This window comes from Equus quagga, chromosome 2 (genome assembly GCF_021613505.1).
Source record: "Equus quagga isolate Etosha38 chromosome 2, UCLA_HA_Equagga_1.0, whole genome shotgun sequence".
Taxonomy (NCBI): Eukaryota; Metazoa; Chordata; class Mammalia; order Perissodactyla; family Equidae; genus Equus; species Equus quagga.
Window position 1 is genome coordinate 174,388,474 of NC_060268.1, and position 22,483 is coordinate 174,410,956.

Below are 22,483 nucleotides of genomic sequence, written 5' to 3' on the forward strand. Positions count from 1 at the left end.
GGAGCAGTGCAGAGTTGACAAATACCACCTTAAAAATCTGGCTCAGTGCGAACCTGCGCTGTGTTCCTGGGCACGTGGCATTGTCTGCTCACTCCGTGCACTCAGGACCATCAGCTTCTGGAACCTCAGTTATAACATCCGTGAAATGGGGTTAACCTTGCTGCTGCAGGTGACTTCTGCAGATGAGATAGGGAATGCGTGCTTGTGTTTAGGGACTTGAGAAGAAATGCTACGTGAAATGTCGGGAGGTACTGTGCTGCTGGCATTTGGTTTTGTTTTTTATGTGGTGTAATTCGTAGTGAAGTCCGGTGAAGAAAACCGTGCAACAGTGATACATTGTGCAAAAGGATATGTTAGTATCACTGGTCTGAACTGTTTATAACAAGAAGAAAACCCCTTAGTGCCTGTGAAGTGGGAGAGAGGGTGCTGAACCTCAGAACCCAGCTGCTCAGACGGGCTTTCTTTTTTTTTTTTTTTTTAAAGATTTTATTTTTTTCCTTTTTCTCCCCAAAGCCCCCCAGTACATAGTTGTATATTCTTCGTTGTGGGTCCTTCTAGTTGTGGCATGTGGAACGCTGCCTCAGCGTGGTTTGATGAGTAGTGCCATGTCCGCGCCCAGGATTCGAACCAACGAAACACTGGGCCGCCTGCAGCGGAGCTCGCGAACTTAACCACTCGGCCATGGGGCCAGCCCCTCAGACGGGCTTTCTTTAGTAATAGTCTCTGTTCTTTGTGCTCACTCTTCTGGGTGTTCATAATGCATTTCCCAATCTATGCTCAAAATGTTATGATGTTATATCTGTAATTTTCTGCATACTGTTTTTCTCCCACGTCTCAAAATGTGACCACACCTTCTAAAACTCAGGGCTTAAATGCCTGGCGTGGTGCATGGACGGGAACCCAAGGGGTGGGGTAACTGGGGACAGACCTTCCTGGAGATCATACGAATTACCCAAATCTCAGGGGCCCTGGGAAGTACCTGCCTCATACCCAGAGGTAACATTTCATTGGTAAAAAATCTCAGATGAAATTGGAGCAGTCAAGTTGTGAGATAGAAAAGGCCAAGTGGCAGAATGAGGACCACACATGAAGAATTGGAGGCCGGGCCCTGCGCACCTTGGAGGCCACGGTGATGCTCTGGGTACTCCCCAGCCTGCAGGGAGCTCACGGTCTGCTGGGGGAGGCCAGTGCCATATACCCAAAACATGCTCATGGATGTTGTAAGCACTAGGACAGAGACTTGTAGTGTTCAGTGGGGATGAAGCAATGGAGAAAGCAGGACAGCCGGGCTGCTTGGAGGAGGTGACACTTTTGCGGACCCTTTCTGAGCAGGTATCTACTGGGCAGAGAGGCACACCAGGTGGAGAGAGCAGCAAGAGCAAGTGCAGAGGGGCCAGAAGGGGCCTCGAGGGCTGTCAGAGGGCAGGCTGTTGGGTTTGGCTTGAGTCCTGGGCACACAGGGTTCGGGCATGGGAGGCAGGACCAGGGGAAATGGCAGGGTCCGACTCTTGGAAAGCCTCTTGGAAGGCCTGGGGAGAGAAGCACGTTAAGGAGTTCGGACAGCACTGGGGAGTCTTTGATGGAGGTAAAAGCGGAGTCACGTGATCAGCTTTGGCTTTGTGTTCAAGGAAAAAGGGGACAAGACTGCCCGCCTTTGTTTCTTGTCACATAAGTTGACTTTAATTCTGAGTTTCCAGATTTGTGACCTAAGAGATTGAATGGCCTGACTCTTTTATGGGTCCTTATTCTTAGAACTAAGAGCCTGACTTTGTCTTTTGGGATTGTTTAGAAATTGGCTTTCCTGAAATTCTCCCTTGACGTCCTCCCTGGTTAATAGAGAACTTCAGCTCTTCTGCCCAGTGTGGATAATGGGTGAGTGCGTAAGAGGCTGCCCACAGGGGAGTTGCTTGCAGCCCGCTGGGCTGTTCTACAGGCGACGAGGGGACCCATGCCCAGTGCCCACAGCTCATCCTAGTTAAGAGGAAAATGCAACGTCATTTTACTTAATAGCCCATTGTATGTGCAGGCAAAAATATATTTTTTTCCTGGAAAATGTGTGGCTTTATGGATAACCATGTAGACTGAAAGGGCTGGTCTGACCCTGGAAAGCCGGAATGTGTATGAGATTAGTTACAGCAAGTTAGCAAGCAAGGAAGGCAGTGGCAGTTTAAGAATTTCAGATAAAACATTCTCATTTTGGAAGGAGCAGTGGAGGGAGGCTGGAAGAGAGGGAAAGGCGGGTGTGTTTGGGAGATGCAATTTGAGGAGCAATGAGGAGCCTGTGCACAGGGCCTTTTAAAAACTATAATGATGGCACAGGGAGAGCAAGGCTCCGAGGGAAAGATTTTCTAAGCAGCAAGGATAATGAATCTGGGAGGAGATAGGGCCCAGGCCTGTCGGGCTGGGATCGTGTGCAAAACGGTGGCATTATTCTGCTGCAGGAAGAAGGGAGTTGGGGGACTGTGTGGAGCTGGGGGTTGTCCAGGTGCCAAAGTTGGGCGTGGCCCTTCCCAAACCTCCAGACTTCCTGCTGGAGCTGCAGACCCCAGGGAGAATTAGGGTACTCCAAATTCTCTGAGGGAATGGAGCAGCATTTCAAGCCTTTGAGAGGCCCCCAAGCCAGCATTTATGTGGGGCCATGTGTCAGGAAGCAAGTTTGCATTTTCTCTTGTCTGGGACCTGGAAAGAGCCAAGGCAGAGAGCACTGGGTACCAGGGATGGGAGGGGTGAGCTCCCCTCTGGAGTCCCTCAGAAGAGCATCCATTAACGGCTCAGAGTCAAGTGTTGGTTGGTGCCTGGAGAGTCTCTTGTTCTGACTGAAATGTACCCTCCCCTTCTCTCGCTCCTTTCCTCTCATCCTGGGGCATTGCTTCCACTCCTGGGGTGAAAATGGTGTCTAAAGGGAATTTGAGGGTTTGTGGACCTCCATCTTGAAACAGTACTTAGGAAGTGTCTGATTATTTTTCCATATCTGAGTATTTTTGCATTCTTTGGCGGAAAGGCTATTTTTCCATCACCGATGTCTTTGTTGTACGGTTTCTCTTTATGTAAGTTTAGAGGTTGTGCAATGATGATCTGGTTGATGGATTTTCATCAAGGAGTCTGAGCTTGAGCTGGCCAGTTCTCTCAGTGGACGTGTGGGTCATTGTCACCTGAGCCAAGCCAATGAAACCCCTCTGGTCTTGGCTTTTGAAGGAAGTGCGATGTGGAAATGGCAAGAGTCAGAGCTTTTCCATCTTAATTTTGGGCAAAAGTCAGATTCTCCCTTCATGCTAGAACACAGACACTCACCAATACCATCCTTCATCCCGTTGCATAAGCCAAAACTTAGGTCAAATCCTTGATTCTTCCCTTTTCTTATTTCTAATGCTCAATCCGTCAACACTTCCTGTAACAAATAAGAAAAGAAGAGATAAGCCCCTAATTATTTAATTCAACTTACATTAAAATTCCAGTTGAAACCAGAAGCATGACTTTCAAATAGTGGGAACCTTGAGATAATGGAAAACTTTGAGCCTTTGATGCAAACAGATGTGAGAAAACAAAGCACAAAGCTGGCCTTTCACATCTTGTCCTGTGAGAAGGCTGGAGCGTGTTTATAAGTCAGAGGGCTTGAAGGCATGGAGAGTAGAAACAGCCAGGTGACTACTGTCAGATCTATACCTTATTCTGTTCCTTCCATTACAAAATTGAGTAGTTTGTTGGCAGGAAGGTCGGCTCTGAGAGTCGATTTTAACTCAGTTGGGTTATTGTCACCAAACCCTTAACCTTGAGGCAGTTTTGCCTCTTGGATGTGGGAAATCATATCTGTTTGTTGGAGTTTTGTTCTATGTAATCGAAATCTGAGTTCACTTACCAGCTCTGTCATATTTAAACCACTGATCATGGCTCTGATATATTTGTTGTTATTAAATCAGCCAGTATAAAAAATGATTCAGAGTCGCTTGGAGTCAAGGAAAACTATTTTCTTCCTTGTATCAGTTATAGTGCAAGTAAAAATAAATGCTTATTTTAGCCAAAAATTTTTGAAGGATAACCTGGGATCTCGGCTCCTCAAGACCCGTCACCTTAACCTCCCTCATGGGTCTGGAATCTGGCCACTTCTCACCACCTCCGTTGCTACCAGGCTGGTCCTAGGCCCCATCTTCTTTCTTCTGGCCTCCAACATCTCCTCCAGTAACCCCCCCCCGACACCCGCCTCCTGCCCCGGCTACTGTTCTCAGAGCCACCAGAATGGTGTTTTAAAAACACAAATCAGAGTGAGTCCTTCCTGGGTAAACCTTCCTCATGGCTGACTTTCTGCTCCTCGCCCCCTCTGCTCTCCTGGGGGGTGTCAACAAGCCCATTCCTTGCCCATGGCAAAGCTCCTTCCCACCTCCATACTCTCCATCTTGAGGCTCTCTCTGCCTGGAACCTTCTTTCCCCAGTTCTGTGATCACTGGCTCCTTCCTTCTCCCTGTCTCGTCTCTGACAAGCCTTCCTTCTAGGGAACACACAAGAGAGAGAAACTCCAAGTGCATTCCGGAGCCTGGAACAAACTGTGTCAGTATTCTGTTTTGCTGATTACAATTTCTCTCTGAGTGGCTGTGAATTAATTCAGTAAATATTCGAGTGAAGTTGATTGCTTAATTTTACACTGCCTCGCCCACAGACGTTTAAGCAGTGTGTGTGGAAGGAGCAAGAAAATCAGGTTTCAAGTTTTCTCATTGCTCAGTAAACTCACGAATCGTTGGCACAGCTGTCCCCTGACTACAGGGGGCTTTGCAGAAAATGTGACTTTGCTTCCCGTTTGTCTGGTTATGTTTTGGTGAAGGATATGATCATCTCGGTTGTAGAATTTTAGCACTTTAAGGATGGGAGAGAGTAAATGCCCTCCAAATGCCTGGCATTGTTCAAGGCCCTTTACAGGAATAAACTCAGTTGTCAAAGCAACCCCGTGTGGCAGGTGGTAGTACCGCCTCCTGCCTGCCACTTCCCACTGCATAGACAAGGAAACTGAGGCCCAGGGATGTTAAAGAACCTGTCCCAGGTTGCTCACCTCACAGGTGGCAGGGCGTGAATTTTGGAAGCAGATCTGTCGATGCGCATTTTTATATTTGGTGAATGTTGCACTATTTTCTTCTACAAGATTATCAGAATCATGTAATTCATCTGTTGTACGGGAGACAGTGCTTTAAATCAGACCTTATCAGTTCAGAATTTTTAATAAGTGGGTCAAAGACTGAGTTGATGTTGCTGCATAATGTATGAGAGAATGGTGTGAAAATATGCCGAAGCAGGCAGCGCCTTAAAAGAAGCACGTTTTCAAGGTGTTGAACAATGCTTATTCTCTGCTGTTGGCATACTGTTTGCAAGCCATTCTTTTCGTTTTTATCGTGTAAGGAGATTAGAAGGAAAGGGTCAAAAAATTTAAGTCCTCTTTCTTTACTGTACAGAAGCACTGTTTGCAGACAGTAGTAGAAAACGAGATTTTAAAACTTTATAAATTTCAAATGTATTCTGGCCACCCCATCCCAAGTCCAGATCTGCGCATTTTATTTCTGTGTGAAAAACCGTGGTTGAGAGACAGTGGACCGCACGTTACCGTTTATTCAGCAGAGCTGGGAAGGAGGTTTTCTGGAGAACTGCCTTTCTGATGAGCAGAGAGCAGCTGTGGGAGGTGCTGGTTGAGCATCTGCTCTGGGCAGGGCCCTGAGAATCACCAATTTTCAGATAAGTGAAATATAACAAAAGCTAAACTCCCTCTGGCAGCACGTTCTCTCTTCAGGGTGTCAGAAGGCGTCGCTCAAGGTCAGCGTGCTCAGCAGGAGGGCGTGATGCTGTGATTAATTATCCCAGCTGCTTGGACCTCACGAGGAGCTCACGATGCTTCCTGGGCTGCTCAGGTTTTAGCATCTGGTTGAAATCTTACGTGTAAGGTGTGTATATATTTGTTAAAAGCAATGACTTCTCAGCATGACTCAGTAATGTATTTATACTGAGTGAAATGTTATGAAGAGATGAGTACAGTTATGCATCGCCTAACGACAAGGATACCTTCTAAGAAACGTGTCATTAGGTGATTTCTTCGTTGTGTAAACATCAGAGAGTATACTTAACACACACCTGAATGGTATAGCTTACTACACACCTAAGCTATCTGGTACTAATCTTGTGGGAGCACTGTCGTATATGCCATCTGTTGCTGACCAAAACATTGTTGTGTGGTACAAGACTGTATAGGGATATTAATGTCTTATGTAGTAAGAGCCCTCTAATCCTTTCTCCATTGCTATTATTAATAATAGTTTGCAAAGCTTTAAAGGACCACTTTAAAGGCAAAATGATAAATGAAGAATTATGAAGTCAAAACACATGAGCTTTAATTATTGATGGAAAATACAGGATTCAAATTAGCAGGGCAGCCTCCAAATGTGCCTTTCCTCATTTTGACTAGAGAGGGGAGCCGGGTTGGGACACACACACACACACACACACACACACACACACACACACACGGGGTGGGGAGGGGAGGAAGGCAGATACTCAGAGACAGACTCAAGGACAGATAGAGTCTGAGAGAGATTCAGAGTCACACAGAGATAGACAGAGAGACAGGCAGACACACACACTTAGGTGAGGACACTTAAAACCTAAAGAACTTGGGGGGCCAGCCCAGTGTCATAGTGGTTAAGTTCCCACACTCCACTTCGGCGGCCTGGGGTTCATGGGTTCGGATCTTGGGCATGGACCTACACACCACTTATCAAGCCATGCTGTGGCAGGCGTCCCACATATAAAATAGAGGAAGATGGGCACGGATGTTCGCTCAGGGCCAATCTTCCTCAGCAAAAAGAGGAGGATTGGCAGCGGATGTTAGCTCAGGGCTAATCTTCCTCAAAAAAAAATTAAAAACCTAAAGAACTTGGGAGCCAGGATTCTAAAACCAGAGCCAGCCTGCTCACTGCTGAGTAGAAATCCTGTGGCCTCTTCTTTGAAAGAGTCTGCTCTGAGATTAGTCAGCACTTCAGGCTCCCTTGACCCCAGGATGACGTTGTCCTTTGCCCAGGATGTGAATCAATGAGGGTAACAGGATTCGAAGGCTAAGCTGACCCTCTTGCAGAGGCCTCTTGGCCAACCCCAGAGGTCTGGGTGGCCCAGAATCTCCCCCCGTCACTCTCTGTAGCTTCAAAGAACCTCAAGCCATTGTAGCCAGGATGGCGTAGCGGGGTCTGCTTAGACCCCCACTTGTTGGCTGAATGAGGGAATGGGTCAAGGTATGGCCGAAAGAGGGACAGGGAGTGAGGAAGCCAGAAGGCAGGAGACCGAGGCTGGCCTGGCTGCCCCCCATGGGTCATGGATCCAGAGGTGGAAACTCTGTTAGATCCATTGCCCTGGAGATGAGGACAGTCTGGGAAACTGACAGCACCCAAGGGTATTAGAGACTGATTTGCAAATGAGGAGTCCAGGCTGTCAATGCACAGGAGCCTCCAGGACACTGAGAAAGGCACTTGGGTTAGGACGAAGGGCAGAAGACGCGTGCTCTTGTCTTGGCTCTACCTTTGCTTGGCTCTGAGCCCTTGGCAAGTTGCTGAGCCTCTTGGCTCTGAATTCTCACCCTCAGGATCCAGGAGGACGCAAGCTTCTTGAGAGTGGGGAGCTAGATGTCTGACTCAGCTGCCCAGGTGCCTGGCACGCGACAGGTCCTGCTGAAATTGTCATGGAATGATATCCACCTGCCTCTCTTGTTGTGAGGGTCAGATAAGGATGAGAAAGCCCTGACGTACTAATTGTAAAATGTCAGCTTAGTTGAGGTTCACAGTCCCTGGTTGGGCTACCCCCATCCTATACCCAGGTGCCTGCCTGGGAAACCACCTTGAAATCAGAAGGATGCTCATTGAGTGCGGAAGATGAGCCTCAGATGCAGGATGGATGCTTGCTGGGTGTGAGAGCACTCGGAGGAGGTGGCCCCCTGCACCCCTCTTGGTAGAGCCTCGAGGGGGCTGGCTCCAGGTGGGCCTGTCTGCCCTGGACTGTGCAGAAGAAGGCTCCATTCCAGCTGCCACTCTGCTTTTTCCAAACTCCCTGTCAGCTCCTTCCCTTCTACTGTGTTGCCCTGGACATAATCCAGCTAATCAGATCCCAGCTGTGTTAGTTGTTCCTTGCATCCTGGAACTGGATGAGATGGGAGAATATGCTGGGCAGATCTGGGAAGGCCCCTGGGGTTCCCAACAGCATGGTTGGGCTCTGCCCTGTTTGGGCCTACATCCTTCCCTGTACCGAGCCAAACATGTACGCATGTTTAAAGATCTTTTTCTGGTTACAAAAACAATACATACATGCTGCCTATATGTGTATATGTTTCTGTGTCTACATAGTATATTTGTGTATGTAAGTGTGCATGTGTTTATGTATATTTGTTTATGTATAATTATTGTATCCAAAATAAGTTCATACTATGTATACATCCTTTAAGTTGCTGTTTTTTCTTCTTCTCGCTTAACTTGGAGCTCTCCTGACTGTACAGTCACCCACTACATAGTGATCTTTTGGTTAATCGTGGACCGCGTGTACAACAGTAGTCCTATAAGACTAGTACCATACAGCCTAGGTGTGTAGTGGGCTGGACCGTCCAGGTTTGTGTAAGTGCACTCTGAGGTTCACACAATGACGAAATCACCTAACAACGCAGTTCTCAGAACATGTCCCTGTCATCAAGTGACACATGAGTGTACATGCAAACCCAACCACCCTCTTAGCTGTCTGTGGTACCAAGGAGGGTCTGTTGCTTGCTGGGGGCTAGGGGAAGCCCTGGTGGTTGACCAAACATTACTACTCTTTTTGACCAAGCTTCCTGCTCTTCTTGAGTTCTTGGGTCCTCTTTTATGGCTGTTCTGTCTCATCTCTCACTTAGTCTTTATAGATGCTGTCTCTGGGCCTATCTTTAGTGCCCCTTCTAATTTGTTTTGGTTTCAGAAACCAGATACCAAACTGTCTTAGTCCATTTGGGCTGCTGTAACAAAAATACCATAGGCTGGGCAGCTTCAACAACAAACGTTTATTTCTCACAGTTCTAGAGGCTGGCAAGTCTAAGATCAAGGTGCTGGTAGATTCCGTGTCTGGTGAAGGCCCGCTTCCTGTTTCTTTGATGGGCTTCTCCCTTTGTCCTCACTTGGGACCTCTTTTATAAGGGCACTAATCCCATTCCTAAGGGCTCCACCCTCATGTCCTAATCACCTCCCAAAGGTCCCAGCCCCAAATACCATTACATATGGAGTTAGGTTTCAACGTGAGTTTTGAGGAGGTCACATGCTTTCAGTCCATAGCGCAAACCTGTTAGAATAGTGTCCCAGAGAAGGATACGTATGTTCTCAGATGAGACCATGAGAGCTTTTCGTTGAGTAACATGCAGGATCTTTAGCTCAAGCTCTGGGTCGTAGGACTTGGTTGAATAGAGACATGTTTGTGTTTTCTTGGGTGCTGGTTGTGTCTCAGCTGGGCGAGGCTACTGTTTGCTTGACAAGTGGCTTCTGACTAGGTAGAGTGTTCTGGAGCTCTCCCTAGAGAGAATAGAAGGACTTTTAATGACAGCTGTCGTGAGCTCCTCTTATGTTTTTCTCAGTTCAATGTGTTATATTCTTTTTTCGCTAGCATCTGTAAATATCTTATTTCCAGTTAGGCTTTTAAGAGTCTGAGTTAAGTTACTCAAGCAAGGAGTTTGGCTACAAAGATGAGATTTGGGGGCTATCAGTAGCTGAAGGCGAGGGGAAAGGGGGCAATCCAAGTCCCTTCTTTATTTCTCCTGAAACTTGGTTCACAATCTGGCCTTTCTCCAGGATCCACTTACAAGTCAGTGGAATCATGAGCCAGGGAGCCGATTCAGCATTGATTCCACATGGCTTGTGGTGAGACCCTGGGCCACTAGAGTCTCTTTTGCTAAGTGCCTGGTGTTGCGGTTAAGTCAGTTTCAAAACTGAGTGTGTGTGGTGTATTTTGTTGGGCACACGTGCACAGTGCCGCACTGAGCTTCCCCCATTCTGGAAACACTCCTCTGTGCTGGAGTCTGCAGGTTGTGTGCCCTGCGAGGGAAAGAGGAGTTCGAGCTCAGTGTGACTCTAAGAGAACCCATGTTCTCCAGGACACACTTCTGTCTACGGCCGGCCTGGCAGCACAGCCCTCCACTGGGTGTGCAGCCCCCAGATTCTCTTTCATGGCGACTCAGTAGTTTTGACCTAATGAGATCAAAGACTTAGTCACCTTGGTGGTGTGGGGGATTGGAATTGGCCATCCCAAAATGTGTCTCTTTGGCATGAGGATTATTTGGGGCTGGTTATTTTTAAGAAACTGTAGACAGGGGAGAAGCTCTTAAAAGTAGAAGTTACCCTTTGTAAGAGACAATTACATTTGTAAAGGAAATCTTCGTCTGTACCAGGAAGAGGGGGATGACCTTATCTCTGGAAACTCTTATCAATGCAGAAGGCAAGGACTTAAATCTGCATTATAACCTTACTCTTGTTTACTGTGCTTCTCTGGTGATCTCCCATAACTGACTCCCACCCCCAACATCCTCCTTTGCCTTTAACTGAGGATGGTGTTTAAGATGAGAGCCTCGGCTATTTTGGTGAGTTGCTCAGTTTTCCTGAGTCTCTCCCATGTATACATGTTATAAAGCTTTGTTTGATTTTCTCCTGTTATTCTATCTCATGTCAATTTAATTCATAGCCTGGCCAGAAGGACCTAGAGTGGGTGGAGGAAATGTCTTTCTCCCCTACAGTAGCAAATCACATTTCTCAACATTTCTAGTGCTTACAGGCAAAGGGCAGAATCAGAGCTGCAGTCATAAGGAGCTGCAGTAACAGGGGAGGCATTATCCTTACAGGTATCATCCCCATTTATGGGGCAAACACTGCAAGGGCCCAGGAGTCAAGTGGGCTTCCCAAAGGTCCCATAGTTATGGAGATTGATGTGGCTGGGAAGAATTCTGTTGTAGACATTCCTTGCTTGGGGACTACCTACCATCCATTCCACTTTCTGATTGCCTTTAGGGGAATTCTGTCTCCCCCATCCCATTGGGCCTGGGTGAGTTGCTTATTTATTAGGGTTCCCTGCCCTCTTCTATCTAAGAGATGGGCATACGACCCAAGATGGGCCAATTAGATGTTCCTCCTGTCTCTTCAAATCTGGTTACTCAGCTGCCATAGCCTTTCAATAAATTCCATTTTTACTTTTATTATCTAGAGTCAGTTCCTGTTTCCTGCAATTGTATTCAGTTTACAACCAGCTGTCACCAGGTCTGTGGGGCTCCTCAGTCTGTGTGTGCTTTTTTCCTTTGCCTTGCCACTTCTCTCAGGGGTGCAGCCTGACCTGGACGTGGCCAATGTTGATGGCTGTTGCCCCTTGAACCCTGCTGACATGTCAGCGTAGCCACGAAGTGATAACTACTTGAACCTAAAAATGGGACCTGCCTCATAAACCTGACAGACACTAGGTGGTGGGGGTCTTGGGGTAAGTGAGCCGTCATCTGCTTTGGTTTTCCCTAGAGTGTCGGCCTGGAGAAGTCTAGCAGCCTGGCTTGGCAGAGCTAGCGTTGTGTTCATGGAAGACAGCACCTGACCGCCCAAGAAGGCTCTTAGCCTTTGGTTGTGTTGAAATCACATTCTCCCTTTACCTAAATATTGAGGATCGATATTGCAGAGCAAATGCCTTTTCTATAGACAGGATGAGCAAACTGAAGTGAAAGACCCTTTTCAGTCAGCCCGAAAAAATTACCAGTATGGTCAAGCTGTCTTAAGCAGAAGGGAAGTGTGCATGTGTGTCTGTCTGTCTGTCTGTGCACGTGCAGGCAGAGACAGTGTTTTTTGACAGGCCTGTCTAAAGCGGAATATTTTGATGAATAGAATTTAGTGTACAACAGTTTCAGGAATATCCGCTTACTCACAAATCCATCAAACTCTTACTCACACGAGATGCAGAGATGAATGAGACGGTCTGGTCTACCAAGAGCTCAGTTTCATTTCTGGAAGGTCTCCCTCTCTCTTCAGGATGGCAGATGGTCCTTTGGCCTGGAGGATGCGAGCCTTCCTCCCTGATGCAGGGCTTGGGGCCACACTACGGCTTTTCCCTGGGTTTCCTCTTCAAGGGGAGGGAGGCTGGAGGAGCGCTCACACTTCCTGCTCGGGTGGACACTCCGCAAAGCTCAGAGGGAGGGTTTATGTCATAGGGAGCTCCCACCTCTCGCCTGCACTGCCTCCTGTCACTCTTGGTGGGTGGTTGCAAAAACCTCCATGCCCCAGACCACTTTCATGTGGGAACCGCACCCTGGAATTCTGAGGAATCGCTCCAGAAATAGATCTGCGTATGGAGATCTCCCCTCCCCTTTAGCAATGCTTAAGAACCAACTATTTCTTGATAATTAGGTAACATTTAAGTACCGGATAGGTAACTTTAGATTTCCGAGGTGGGAGGGGGGTGTTATATTTAGAATGAAGGCTCTTACTTAGAGGCAGTGTTTAATGAAGGCAGGCCCAGTTCTCTGGGGTGTCCAGCTGTGGCTCTGCCAGAATGGGCTGGTGACCTTGAGAAGTCACTTCATCTCTCCGGGCCTCAGTTTCCTCACCTGTTTAAAAAGATGTGATATGTGTGTGGAAATAGGAAATGATCTCTAGTTTCTTCCAGCTTCCCAGTGGAAAGATTCTGTGGTCTCTTGAGAGATTTATTCTCCCAAGCCCTTGAATTATCTCCAGTAAAACTTGAGCAAAATGTAATCATTTAATAATATTCTGGAAAACTACATTTATAGTTCCTCTTTATTAAAAGATACCATGTTTTATTTATACATAGACACACGTGCACATGCATTTGTGTACATGTGTGTGTATGTATGTATGTATATATTATACTAACTTTGCTGTATTTTATATTATACATATAATATATTTATGTGTGGGTGCTGATCTTATACAATTTTGTTGATACAATTCATAGAAGTAAAACATGAAAATATTTAAAGTAAAGCAGAAATATAGTTAGCAGGCCCCAGGGTTCTACATTTTGCCCGCTGTCTCCTTCGGGGACAGTTTCCATAAAGTGCTCTGTTTTAGCACTGTGTCGTCTATGGAGGGACGGAATTCTTCATTATGTGGAGCAGAGGTTTTTCAAACTGTGCACGGTGGAACTTCAGAGCTCCATAGATATTCTCCAAAATCCGAGAAAATACCTGAAAAAATAATTTAAAACTTTACTAACCCACACCCAGGGAGCTTGGCGGGTTTGGGTTCCAGTGGCTGGCACAGTCTGTCTGCACTTGGGGTTACACGTTCCTGACTTCCCTCCTCTTCTGTGCACACCGCGCTGTGCTGTTGATACCTCCTGCATACTGCCTCTGCTGACGGATTAATGTGGTTTGTATGGTTACGTAGCTCTCCTGCCCCGTCCGCTTTATTAAAGAATACCCCATGGTCACAGCATGAGCTGTTAAGAAACAGGTGCTGTTTGTCATTACTTACTCGTGTGTCAGGACTTTTCCAGGTACGGTGCTGCAGTTGACATCCCCAACTCCTAACGTCACATTTTCAAGTTCATCAAAGTAGCTTAATGGTTCTAATGATAGACTTTATAATAAGAATATGTTATAAATTGAGCTTATAAAATAAATGAAATACGGCTTTTCTCTGTGCATAGGAATTTCATATAAGATTCATTTGGAAAAATAGTTCTGTTGCTAAAAATGTTTGGAAGCCACGGATGTGGTGAAAAGAGCACAGATTTTAGAGGCAGGCAGTTGTAGATTTGAGCCTCCATTGCTTACTAACTAGATGGCCTTGGACAAAGTAATTTGCCTCTCTAAGCCATAGTTGCGTCGTCTGTAAAATGGGCCTACTCTCCAGCAGGCAGAATGTTTTGAAGATTATAGAGAAATGTACAAAGGGGCCTAGTCCAGTGCCTGACACGTAACGAAAAGTTCAACATATAATAGCTATTATAATCTCTCTACACTGTGGAAATGCTTATATCTTATTGTATTTGCATATTTACTTACACAGGAAGCCTAGCATATGCATATCCTGGTAAATGTATTTTCCTATAATTTAGAGATGTTTTAGCAAACCAAAGTGGCGCATTTCTCTTTCTGATACAGCTTGATGGCAAATTAAATTTATTTCCTTTTCTTTCGTCTTGAAAGTGTGTGGAACCTTAACAGAACAATTTCTCGTTAGTTTTTTTTGTAGTAGAAAAAAAATCAGAGAGCCGGTGGGAACTGCTCTTATGCATTGAGACTCCAAAATGCTGCTTCATTTTTATGTACACGCTCTTTGTGGGTGGACTGCAGAAATCCCTGCTCTTGGAAATGTTTTTGAGCCCCCTGGGAAACTGACTAGGGAAAAAAGAGCTAATTTAAAAAGCTGCCATCCGCCTCCTCTAATTAACTTGCTCTCCGCTCCTGGGAGAGGGTGCAGAAATATGAAAACAATGCAGGCGACGCTGGAAGTGAATGCCTTCCAGTGGTCCACAGTAGCCCTTGGTGTTTTGACTCAGAAATAGTTCATGGTACACAGGCAAGGAACCACAAAGGGGCTTGGTGTGCCCTCACCCCGCGCACAGGGCAGTGGTGAATGGTGGTCCCTTCCAAGCAGGTGTGCAGGCCAGGCAGCTGCAGCAGAGGAGAGCTCATTTGAATTCAGCAGCTTGAACCCAAGAGCATCCGGCCCTCCCTGTCGCTTGCTTGTGCTGCTGGGAAAGAGCAGAGGGCCTTTGTGCTCTAAAGCCACACATCGCCAGGGCCCAGGGATGGAGAAGGCATGGGAAGAGTGTGCAGCCTCTCGTTCCGTGTCTCTGCTGGACGCCGGAGAAGCTCACCACATCTGTGGCTGGTGGTGCAGCTAACTTTTTCATGACATCTTGAAGAGATTTAGATCCCACAGATACCACCGAGGGAATTAGGGGTGAGAATTTGGGGGGCAGAGGCTGTTCTTCAGCAGAGATGGCTTTTGCCTCCTGGCGGATGTGGCCCCTGGTGGAATGGGCCCAGTGGATGTGGACAGCGGTGACCAGCAGTGGGGACTCCAGTCTGCGGGTCCTTCAAAGAAGCTCTGGAAAGAGGCAAGTTGGCTCTATGCGTCTCATCAATGTTGCTCCTGACTCAGGTGGTGCTGGGGGCCGGGGCGACACCCAGGGCCCACCAGGCTGATGCAAACGCTTATTCCTCTCTGATGCTCAGTTGTGTACCTTCCTTGTGTTTTTCATACCGGTGAACAGACTCCAAAACTTCAGGTACCTAGATCTGTTGTTGTTGAAGTGTGGATATTTCATTCTCCCTCTAGACAAAAGCTCAGGCCTTTAATATTAATGTGTGTTTGTAAAAAGTCTGTATGCCCCCTGTTGTGTTTGCATGAATTAAGGCTTTACTCATGAAATTTAATAGTGTGCAGGCTTCAGCTCATTGGATCCCATCAAAAGCAGCTCTGATATTTCTGTGCATCTCTTTGGGTCCCGGGAGGGCTTTGTGTCTGGTTGGAGGAGCCAGAGTCCTTGGGGGTGGGGGTCTTTGGCACTGATAAAGTGAGTTATCAACAAACAAGTTATGAAAGCATCCATGTAGATTTTTCTGAAGAACTCACCAAATGGCTCCTTTTTCCTGTCCTGGCTGACTACAGAGGGATTGGTTTGGTTCCTGGTTCTCTCTGCCCACTGGCAGATGGTCTTTAGAAGATGCTGACCTCTGCTGAGGTCACTGGTCCTTTGACCCTTATGGGAGCTCAGTAACGTGAGCGTTTCACACTCCATACTCACCTGACGCATCACCCTCTGATTATAGGTCTTTACCCAGATTTGCCCACTGGGCGGCTTGTGCCAGTAGCAATCATTGTATCCACCCCCTTGATCATTACCTTCCTTGTTGCAAATGAATACGTAGCATTTTGGTTTATTTAAAATATCCTGAGATGGGAATCAGGCTGCTTTCTTGCACTCTGGCATCCTCAGAGCAAGGTGGGGCAAGCACCATGGGTCGACCCCCAGGCATCTTGAGCAAGTGAGGAGCTGCCCCCTAGCCTGAGGACACATCCCTGGCTCAGTGATTTGAGGAGGCCTCATACTTTCTCACTTAAAATTGAGTCACCACTGGAAGCAGGGTGATGGAGAAAGGCTCTCTGCACTTGAGCCCAGGACAAGACTTTAGTTTGGTAAGCGGCCTCCCCTGCTTACTGGGTGGGGCATCCTCTGGTTGGAATTTTGGCCCAGTTCTCTGGGTGAAGACTCTTCCTTGAGAGCAGACTTTCTTGCAGGCCAGTGAGGGCCATTTTCACACCATTGGGGTCAGTGGCCTATGCTTTGTGTCTTGGTCTGGCACATCCTCCAGCTGGCTGGTTGGCTTGCTGGTTTCATTCCTTCATCCCTTCATTCATTAGGTTTATTCATTCATTTAACCAGTGTTTATGCACTGCTTCCTGGTATAGGTTCAGGGATGCTGTGATAAACAAGGCCGGCTGCCCTCATGGCCTTTTCAGCTCAGTAGAGGAGAAAGATAATTGACACAATTAGAAAGTGAATAAATCTCTAGTAACAAGTTATGAGAAGCACGGGGACAGAAGGGCAGCGGGAGAGAATGATGAGGTGGGGTGGGGAGAGGCCAAATGAGATTGAGTTTCCTGGGGTGGGGATCCTATGGGGGTGTTGAAACCACAGTATCAAAAAGTGTCCCTGGAAATGCCTCCATATCAGTTTGACTGAACTGATGCCAAATAACACGTGCCAAAGTTGATCAAAAGATTCCACTGTTTGTATTTGCCACTAAGGCTAGAAATATGTATTTCAAGTAGAGCTGAGTTCAAAGAATATATCATTTGGGCACAAAGCTGGTGATAATGAGATTCCCCCTTGGGAATCATGCTGTGAAATGACTTTCCTCGCATCTGTCCTCAAACAGTTTAATTGGCAGGGAGCCTGCTTCTGCCGGTCCCGGGTGGGAGTCAGAAGGCTGCACGCTGCTCAGCTGCATGGCCCCTGGTCCCTCGGAGCAAACGTGGCCCTGGCCCCTGCCTAACCCGGGTTTCTCCCCTTCTCTCTCCATCAGGAGTTCTGACTCTGAAGAAGCATTCGAGACCCCGGAGTCAACGACCCCTGTGAAAGCTCCACCAGCTCCACCCCCGCCACCCCCCGAAGTCATTGCAGAATCTGAAGTCAGCGCACAGCCTCCCCCGGAAGAACCAGGTAACCAAGGCTCAGGTGCCCCCTGAGGGAGGCCTGGGAGCTGCCCTGTGGCTGATCCCCAGGGAACTCACAGCAACTACTCCTGGGGTGTGGCTGGAGGAGGGCATCCTCCCCAGGGGCTGTTGCTGGGGCCTCTAGGCTCTGGGCTGTTGTTTTATGTGGGTGGAAGCTAAGGGGAGCAGGTACGGTGGATTCTTCTTTTGCTTTGCAGAAGTTTAGGGGAGGCGTCTGGGAAAACCACGCATTTATCTCTCGGTGCCTTTCACCTGGCACCCAGAACTGGGTTTGGGTGGGGAAAGAGGGTCTTGGAAGTTTCTGTCTTGGATTCTGATTTTAGCCCCCTGCTCCTGTAAGAACACTGGTTCTGGACGCCCGTGTGGACCTGCAATTTGTTACAGATCACAGCCCCACCGGGCTTGAGGGACGCAGATATTTAGTGAATGCGCAAGAAGAGAAAGTAACAGCTGAATCCATGCGTGGACAGCTCTTTATTCCTCATGAACGCCAAGTGACCTGATTTCTTAGCACTTTCCCACATCCTTTCTCCCCGAGTGTGGCTTAAAACACACACCTTTCTGTGCCTTTTAGACGTGGCGATGACTGGGGGTGACCGTGGGGGATGGGACAGATCTCATTCCCCAACCCCCAGCCTGTTCACCTGCCTGGTGTTCTCTGCGTGCATCCTCCAGTTACACCAGCAGGGCTGGGATCACCTCTAGCATGAAAGTTGAACATGAGGCCTGGAAGGAGAGGGGACTGCTAGAAATGGTCCCACAGGCTCGTCAGGGGGCCAGGTGGTCCCAGAAATGGCCCGGCTGGCCGGGTGGGAGCCAGATGGTACTGTCCTTGGACCTGGATGGTCTGCTCTGGACCCCACACTTTAGGGCTCCACTCTGGCCTTCCTCAAGCCATAGCCGTCACTATGTGAGGAGTCTGCAGGGCTGAACTAGACCGTGCTCTGGATACCTGGAGCAGCCACTCCCTGGGCCCACCCGCTCCCCTTCTTCTGGCTCGTCTTCCCAGAGCTGACTGCCTGTGTCTGTACCCCTCAGCTGAGGAGGAACCAAGGATGGGGCTGGGATGTACAGGTGGGGTGTCCACACACCTGTACTCAAGGCCACCACAGGTGAGGGCTGGAGCTTGGGTGGGAGGAGAAGGAGCAGGGCAAGGATGGGACCTCCATTTGTACTCGTTCCTTGGCCAGGAGCCAGGTGGGCTGAAAAATAGAATAACATTTTGACCTTGACGTTAGTTTTACAAAGACATGGGTGGAGGTCTTTCTACCTGCACTGGCTTCAAGCAGCCCATTGTTTTAGAAAGAGCAGACACTCCAGGACTTTGTTCCTAAGCACCTATGCTCCCTGGTGCTGGGAGAAGAGGGTAGGACAGTTTTTAGGGAGAGCAGGTGCCTTTGCTGGTGTCGGACAAATGGAGTTTCCATATTCTCCCCTTTGACAGATCCTCAGCTAGCAGGACATGATTCTGCACAGCCACTCTAGACACTGGGCTCTGAGAGGGTGATCATCCGGGCTTGTTTGATTTTAAGGTAGAGAAGAAGCCAGAAGGGCTGCTTGCTTTTCTCAGAGAGTCTCTTGCATCCCCACTTTCTTTCCTTCCTGTAATAAAGTGTGTAAAAATTTCACTTCCTATAATTTTGTAAAACATTCGCCCTTAGGTTTTAATAGAAAGTGGCTGAATTACAAACAGATTGTAATCCCTAGGTCAAACATGTAATTAAGATTAAATTATCCTTTCTTGTGGATATATAAGCTCATGCCTGTAAATCTGTGGGATACTTTAGAGAAGAATTTGGAAGAAAAATGATGGCATTTTACAGTGTCTGGTCCATCCCCAAGCACCAAGCAGTGTACAGAGGAAGGTCGTGGCTGTGGGCGTGTGTGCGCCCTCCAGGACTTCCAGCTCACGTCCCGACCAGCCCTGGGGACTGGTTTGCCACTTCTCTTCTTTGGCCAGTCCTTGTTTCTTCTGCCTCAGTTTTTTCCAACAAACCAAAGAACAACTTTCATTCGCAAAAACAAACGCACGCACCACAGCCACCTCTTTCTTAGATGGCACTTTCTGAAAGAAGGAGCATTATAGAGGATTAAGAGAGAACCCCTCCGAGGAGGGGTTGGAGCCGTCAATTGCCATGAGTCACAGCCCCTCAGAACCTTGCTTACACCTGTTGGAGTCTTGAACAGGGACTCTCCGCATCTCCTTGGAAAACTACAATGAGGCTAAATGTCTGCCGATTATACTGGAAGGACACTGACGGTTGGCATGTATCTGCCTGAAGCGCCCCTGCACTCGTTCAAAAGGCTGCCTTTCCATCCTGCAGGCAGCGTGGGGCACGGCACAGGCGTGAGAAGAGGCTGTGCTTGCTTGTGGAGGTGGCTAGAGGAAAAGAAAGCTTCCTTCTGAGAACCACGGGAAATAAAGGGCAAGAGAGGAGAGTCTGTTCTTTGGTTTTCCTCTGCAGAGTGCCAGGACGTTGCCAAAGGTGCCAAAGGAACCACATGAAATAATAGATGAGACCTCTGCAGTGAACAGAAACATGATTTTTTCCTCCTGGAAAGCTACATTTTACAAAACAATCTGTCGCCTTATCTTGGGTCCTCCCACCATGTTTTGCTCCAGGGGATTGGAGGATGGGCGAGACCTGGGTGTTCCACTTTGCGCCTGCCATCCTCTGGACCAGGCCAGGATGCAGCTTATCTGAGCCCCATTTTCCTATCTGTAAGATGAAGAGGGTGACCTGAGAGTCCTCCGAGATCCTTCCCACTCTGCCTTCCATGGTCCTGTGAACAGACCGCTTGGCTGCTGTATAGTGGCTGTGTTATTAGAACTCAAAACTGGCCACTGAGGGACATAAACAATAGTTTCCATTTAGGGATCTGCCATATGCCAGGCCTGTGCTGGGAACTCTGTGTGTTTCATCTCCCGTTCAGAAGAGAAAAATCCTCAGTGCTCAGCATCTCTGTCCCCGGTCATCCAGACTTCACTGCCCTCTCTCTGCTCCTCCCTCTCTGCTGGCCCCTTTGGAGGGGTCCAGGAGCTCCATTCGTGCTCTTGTGCACGTGACCACTGGTGTCTCCAGTGGTGAACTCACTCTCAGTGTAAGGTGTTAACAGTGATACTGATACTTGGGTCCTACCTCTAAATCACTGAGTTAGAATCGACTGGGGTAGGACAAGGCAATCCACTTCTGTGCAGCCCAATGTGACAACCCCCATGGGTAAGGAGAAAACACGCAGGCGGGTGCCTTAGTGGCAGCTGGCGGGTGGCACATGTTGCCTAGGCAGAGGCCGGCTCTGCTCCTGGGCACTCCAGCTATTGGGCCAGGGGTATATGTGGTCCACCACCCCCAGCTCCAAAACTTATGCATCCCAGGACGGAGGGACGATGGGAGTTCAGGGGCCACGTGGGCAGGTGAGGAAACCTGAGAGGACAGTGGCCTCACTTGCCCATTGTTGCCATGCTCACACTGCCCTGGGCCCCTTGGGTGGGCACACCAAGTACCGGGCAAGGCCCTGAGCCTCTGGACGCACATTTACTTCCCTTAGTGACCTCACTGGAGGATCTTGACTGCACTCGTCGTCCAGCTCAGCGGCCCCTGCCGGCTCAGCCAGCCATGAGAGTATCCCACAGTGCTTGGGGGCCCACACACCCCAAGCAGGCGACTCAGGGCCTCTTATTCCCCCAGGAGGACAGAGGTATAAGCCAGGCCGTATATATGTTGCCCTGTTACAGATGACTTTTGGTAGTAAGAACAGAACAACAGGCAATATTTGGGAGCGTTTTCTTTGCAGTGGGCATATTAGAGGCCTAACCTCTAATGCTGCAGCGACTGGGGAGGTGGGACTGGGGACAATGACAATGAGACAGCGAGGTTAGGAACTTTGGTTAAGGTCACCGAGCTGAATAATGGCAGAGCCAAGGTCTCAGCCACGTTTTGTCCAGCTCTGATCCCTCTGCCACTGACTTTTCTTGCATCAGAACTGGGGTGTGTGATGTTCTCCTAATGATTTGTCCTCGAGCTGTCTTCTTGAGCTTATAAAGAAGGCATTTTTCTGAAACTTCTCATTTCGTGCTCAGGATGATAGTTGAGGGAGGCTGGAAGGGAAGTTTGAGGACACAGAGCCTGAGTGGCCCCTGTCACAGCGTGTTTAGTTATTGCCTCTATTGGTCACTTTCCTGCCACCTCTGAATGAAGAGCAGTGAAGTCTGTAAGAGGAAAGCCCCTTTGTGCTTATGCCGGGCCGGGCCTGGGGTGGACCACGGCGTGCCTGGCAGGCAGCTCTGTGGGGCATCCCAGGCAGGACAGCAGGTGAGGACTCCGCAGGAAAGCTGCTGACTTCTGGCAGGGAGGATGCAGGAAGAAAGCAACAGTCAGCAAAGCAGGACGGAGAATGGCATTTGATGTGCTCAGGGCTGCACAGGTCCCAGCTTTGCACACCGCCCCACAGTGGGGCTGTCAGCCCGCGGTGCTCCTGGGTCCCTGTGGGGTGATGTCACTTTTTGCCCCAGCCAGCAAAGTCCCCTTTCAGCTCTGCCGGTTCTAACTAGGGCTGCTTCACTTGGCTGCTCACAGGTGGACTCTGGTGGAAACCATCTGGTTTTCAGAGAGAATTTCTCCATCTCTAAATGAGTCACCCTGGGCAGTAATTGTCATTACCCACAGTGCCTTGAGCAGCACTGGTCCCACCTTAGCCTTTGGGAACTGGATGGAGGTCCGAGAGCATGGATAGTATGAGAGCAGAGCAGATGTCCAGGAAGCAGCAGGCACAGGCCCGCTGGGTGGGGGTCCTCAAGACCCAGCAGGGTCGCTGTGAGACTCTGAAGGCCCACTGAGTCTGGGAGGGAAGCTGGCTTCGCATGGGCCTCCTGCCCCTCTTTGCTGGTCCATTCTGAGTTTAGCAACCACATCAGAGGAGGGTGGGCACTCGGACCGTCTGCCTGTCATTTCACCCATCCTGACGCCTCAGACCTCTGAGGCAGAATCCTTGCAGGCCATCCGAGCTCGCCTCAGAGATCAGTCCAAGCCAGTCGAAGTGTCCTCCACATCATTTCTGTGCCAAATATTAAACCATTGCCCCTGGAGGTGTTAAGAACTAGGATAGTCCAGATAGGAAGCAGGTGAGGTGGTAGCCCAGCACTCAGACTTCCCTGCTCATGGAGCTCACCTGTGACAGCTGTGAAAATGGGGGTTCTGAGCCCCCACTCCAGGCCTGCTGAACTGCTTCTCTAGGGAGGAGCCAGGAGTCTGGGGTTTTAATGAGTGTCTTAGGCGTGTCTT

At 48.6% G+C, this 22,483-nt stretch overlaps 1 protein-coding gene across 3 annotated transcripts in view; it reads left to right on the forward strand.

Moving 5' to 3' along the window:
- Positions 1–22,483, forward strand: part of TACC2 (transforming acidic coiled-coil containing protein 2) — a 208,950-nt gene that overhangs the window by 142,239 nt on the left and 44,228 nt on the right. For all 3 annotated transcript variants that reach the window (XM_046653949.1, XM_046653948.1, XM_046653947.1), the window contains one exon: positions 17,051–17,187. In XM_046653949.1, the coding sequence (XP_046509905.1) occupies positions 17,051–17,187 (137 nt within the window). The remainder of the gene's footprint in view (positions 1–17,050; positions 17,188–22,483) is intronic.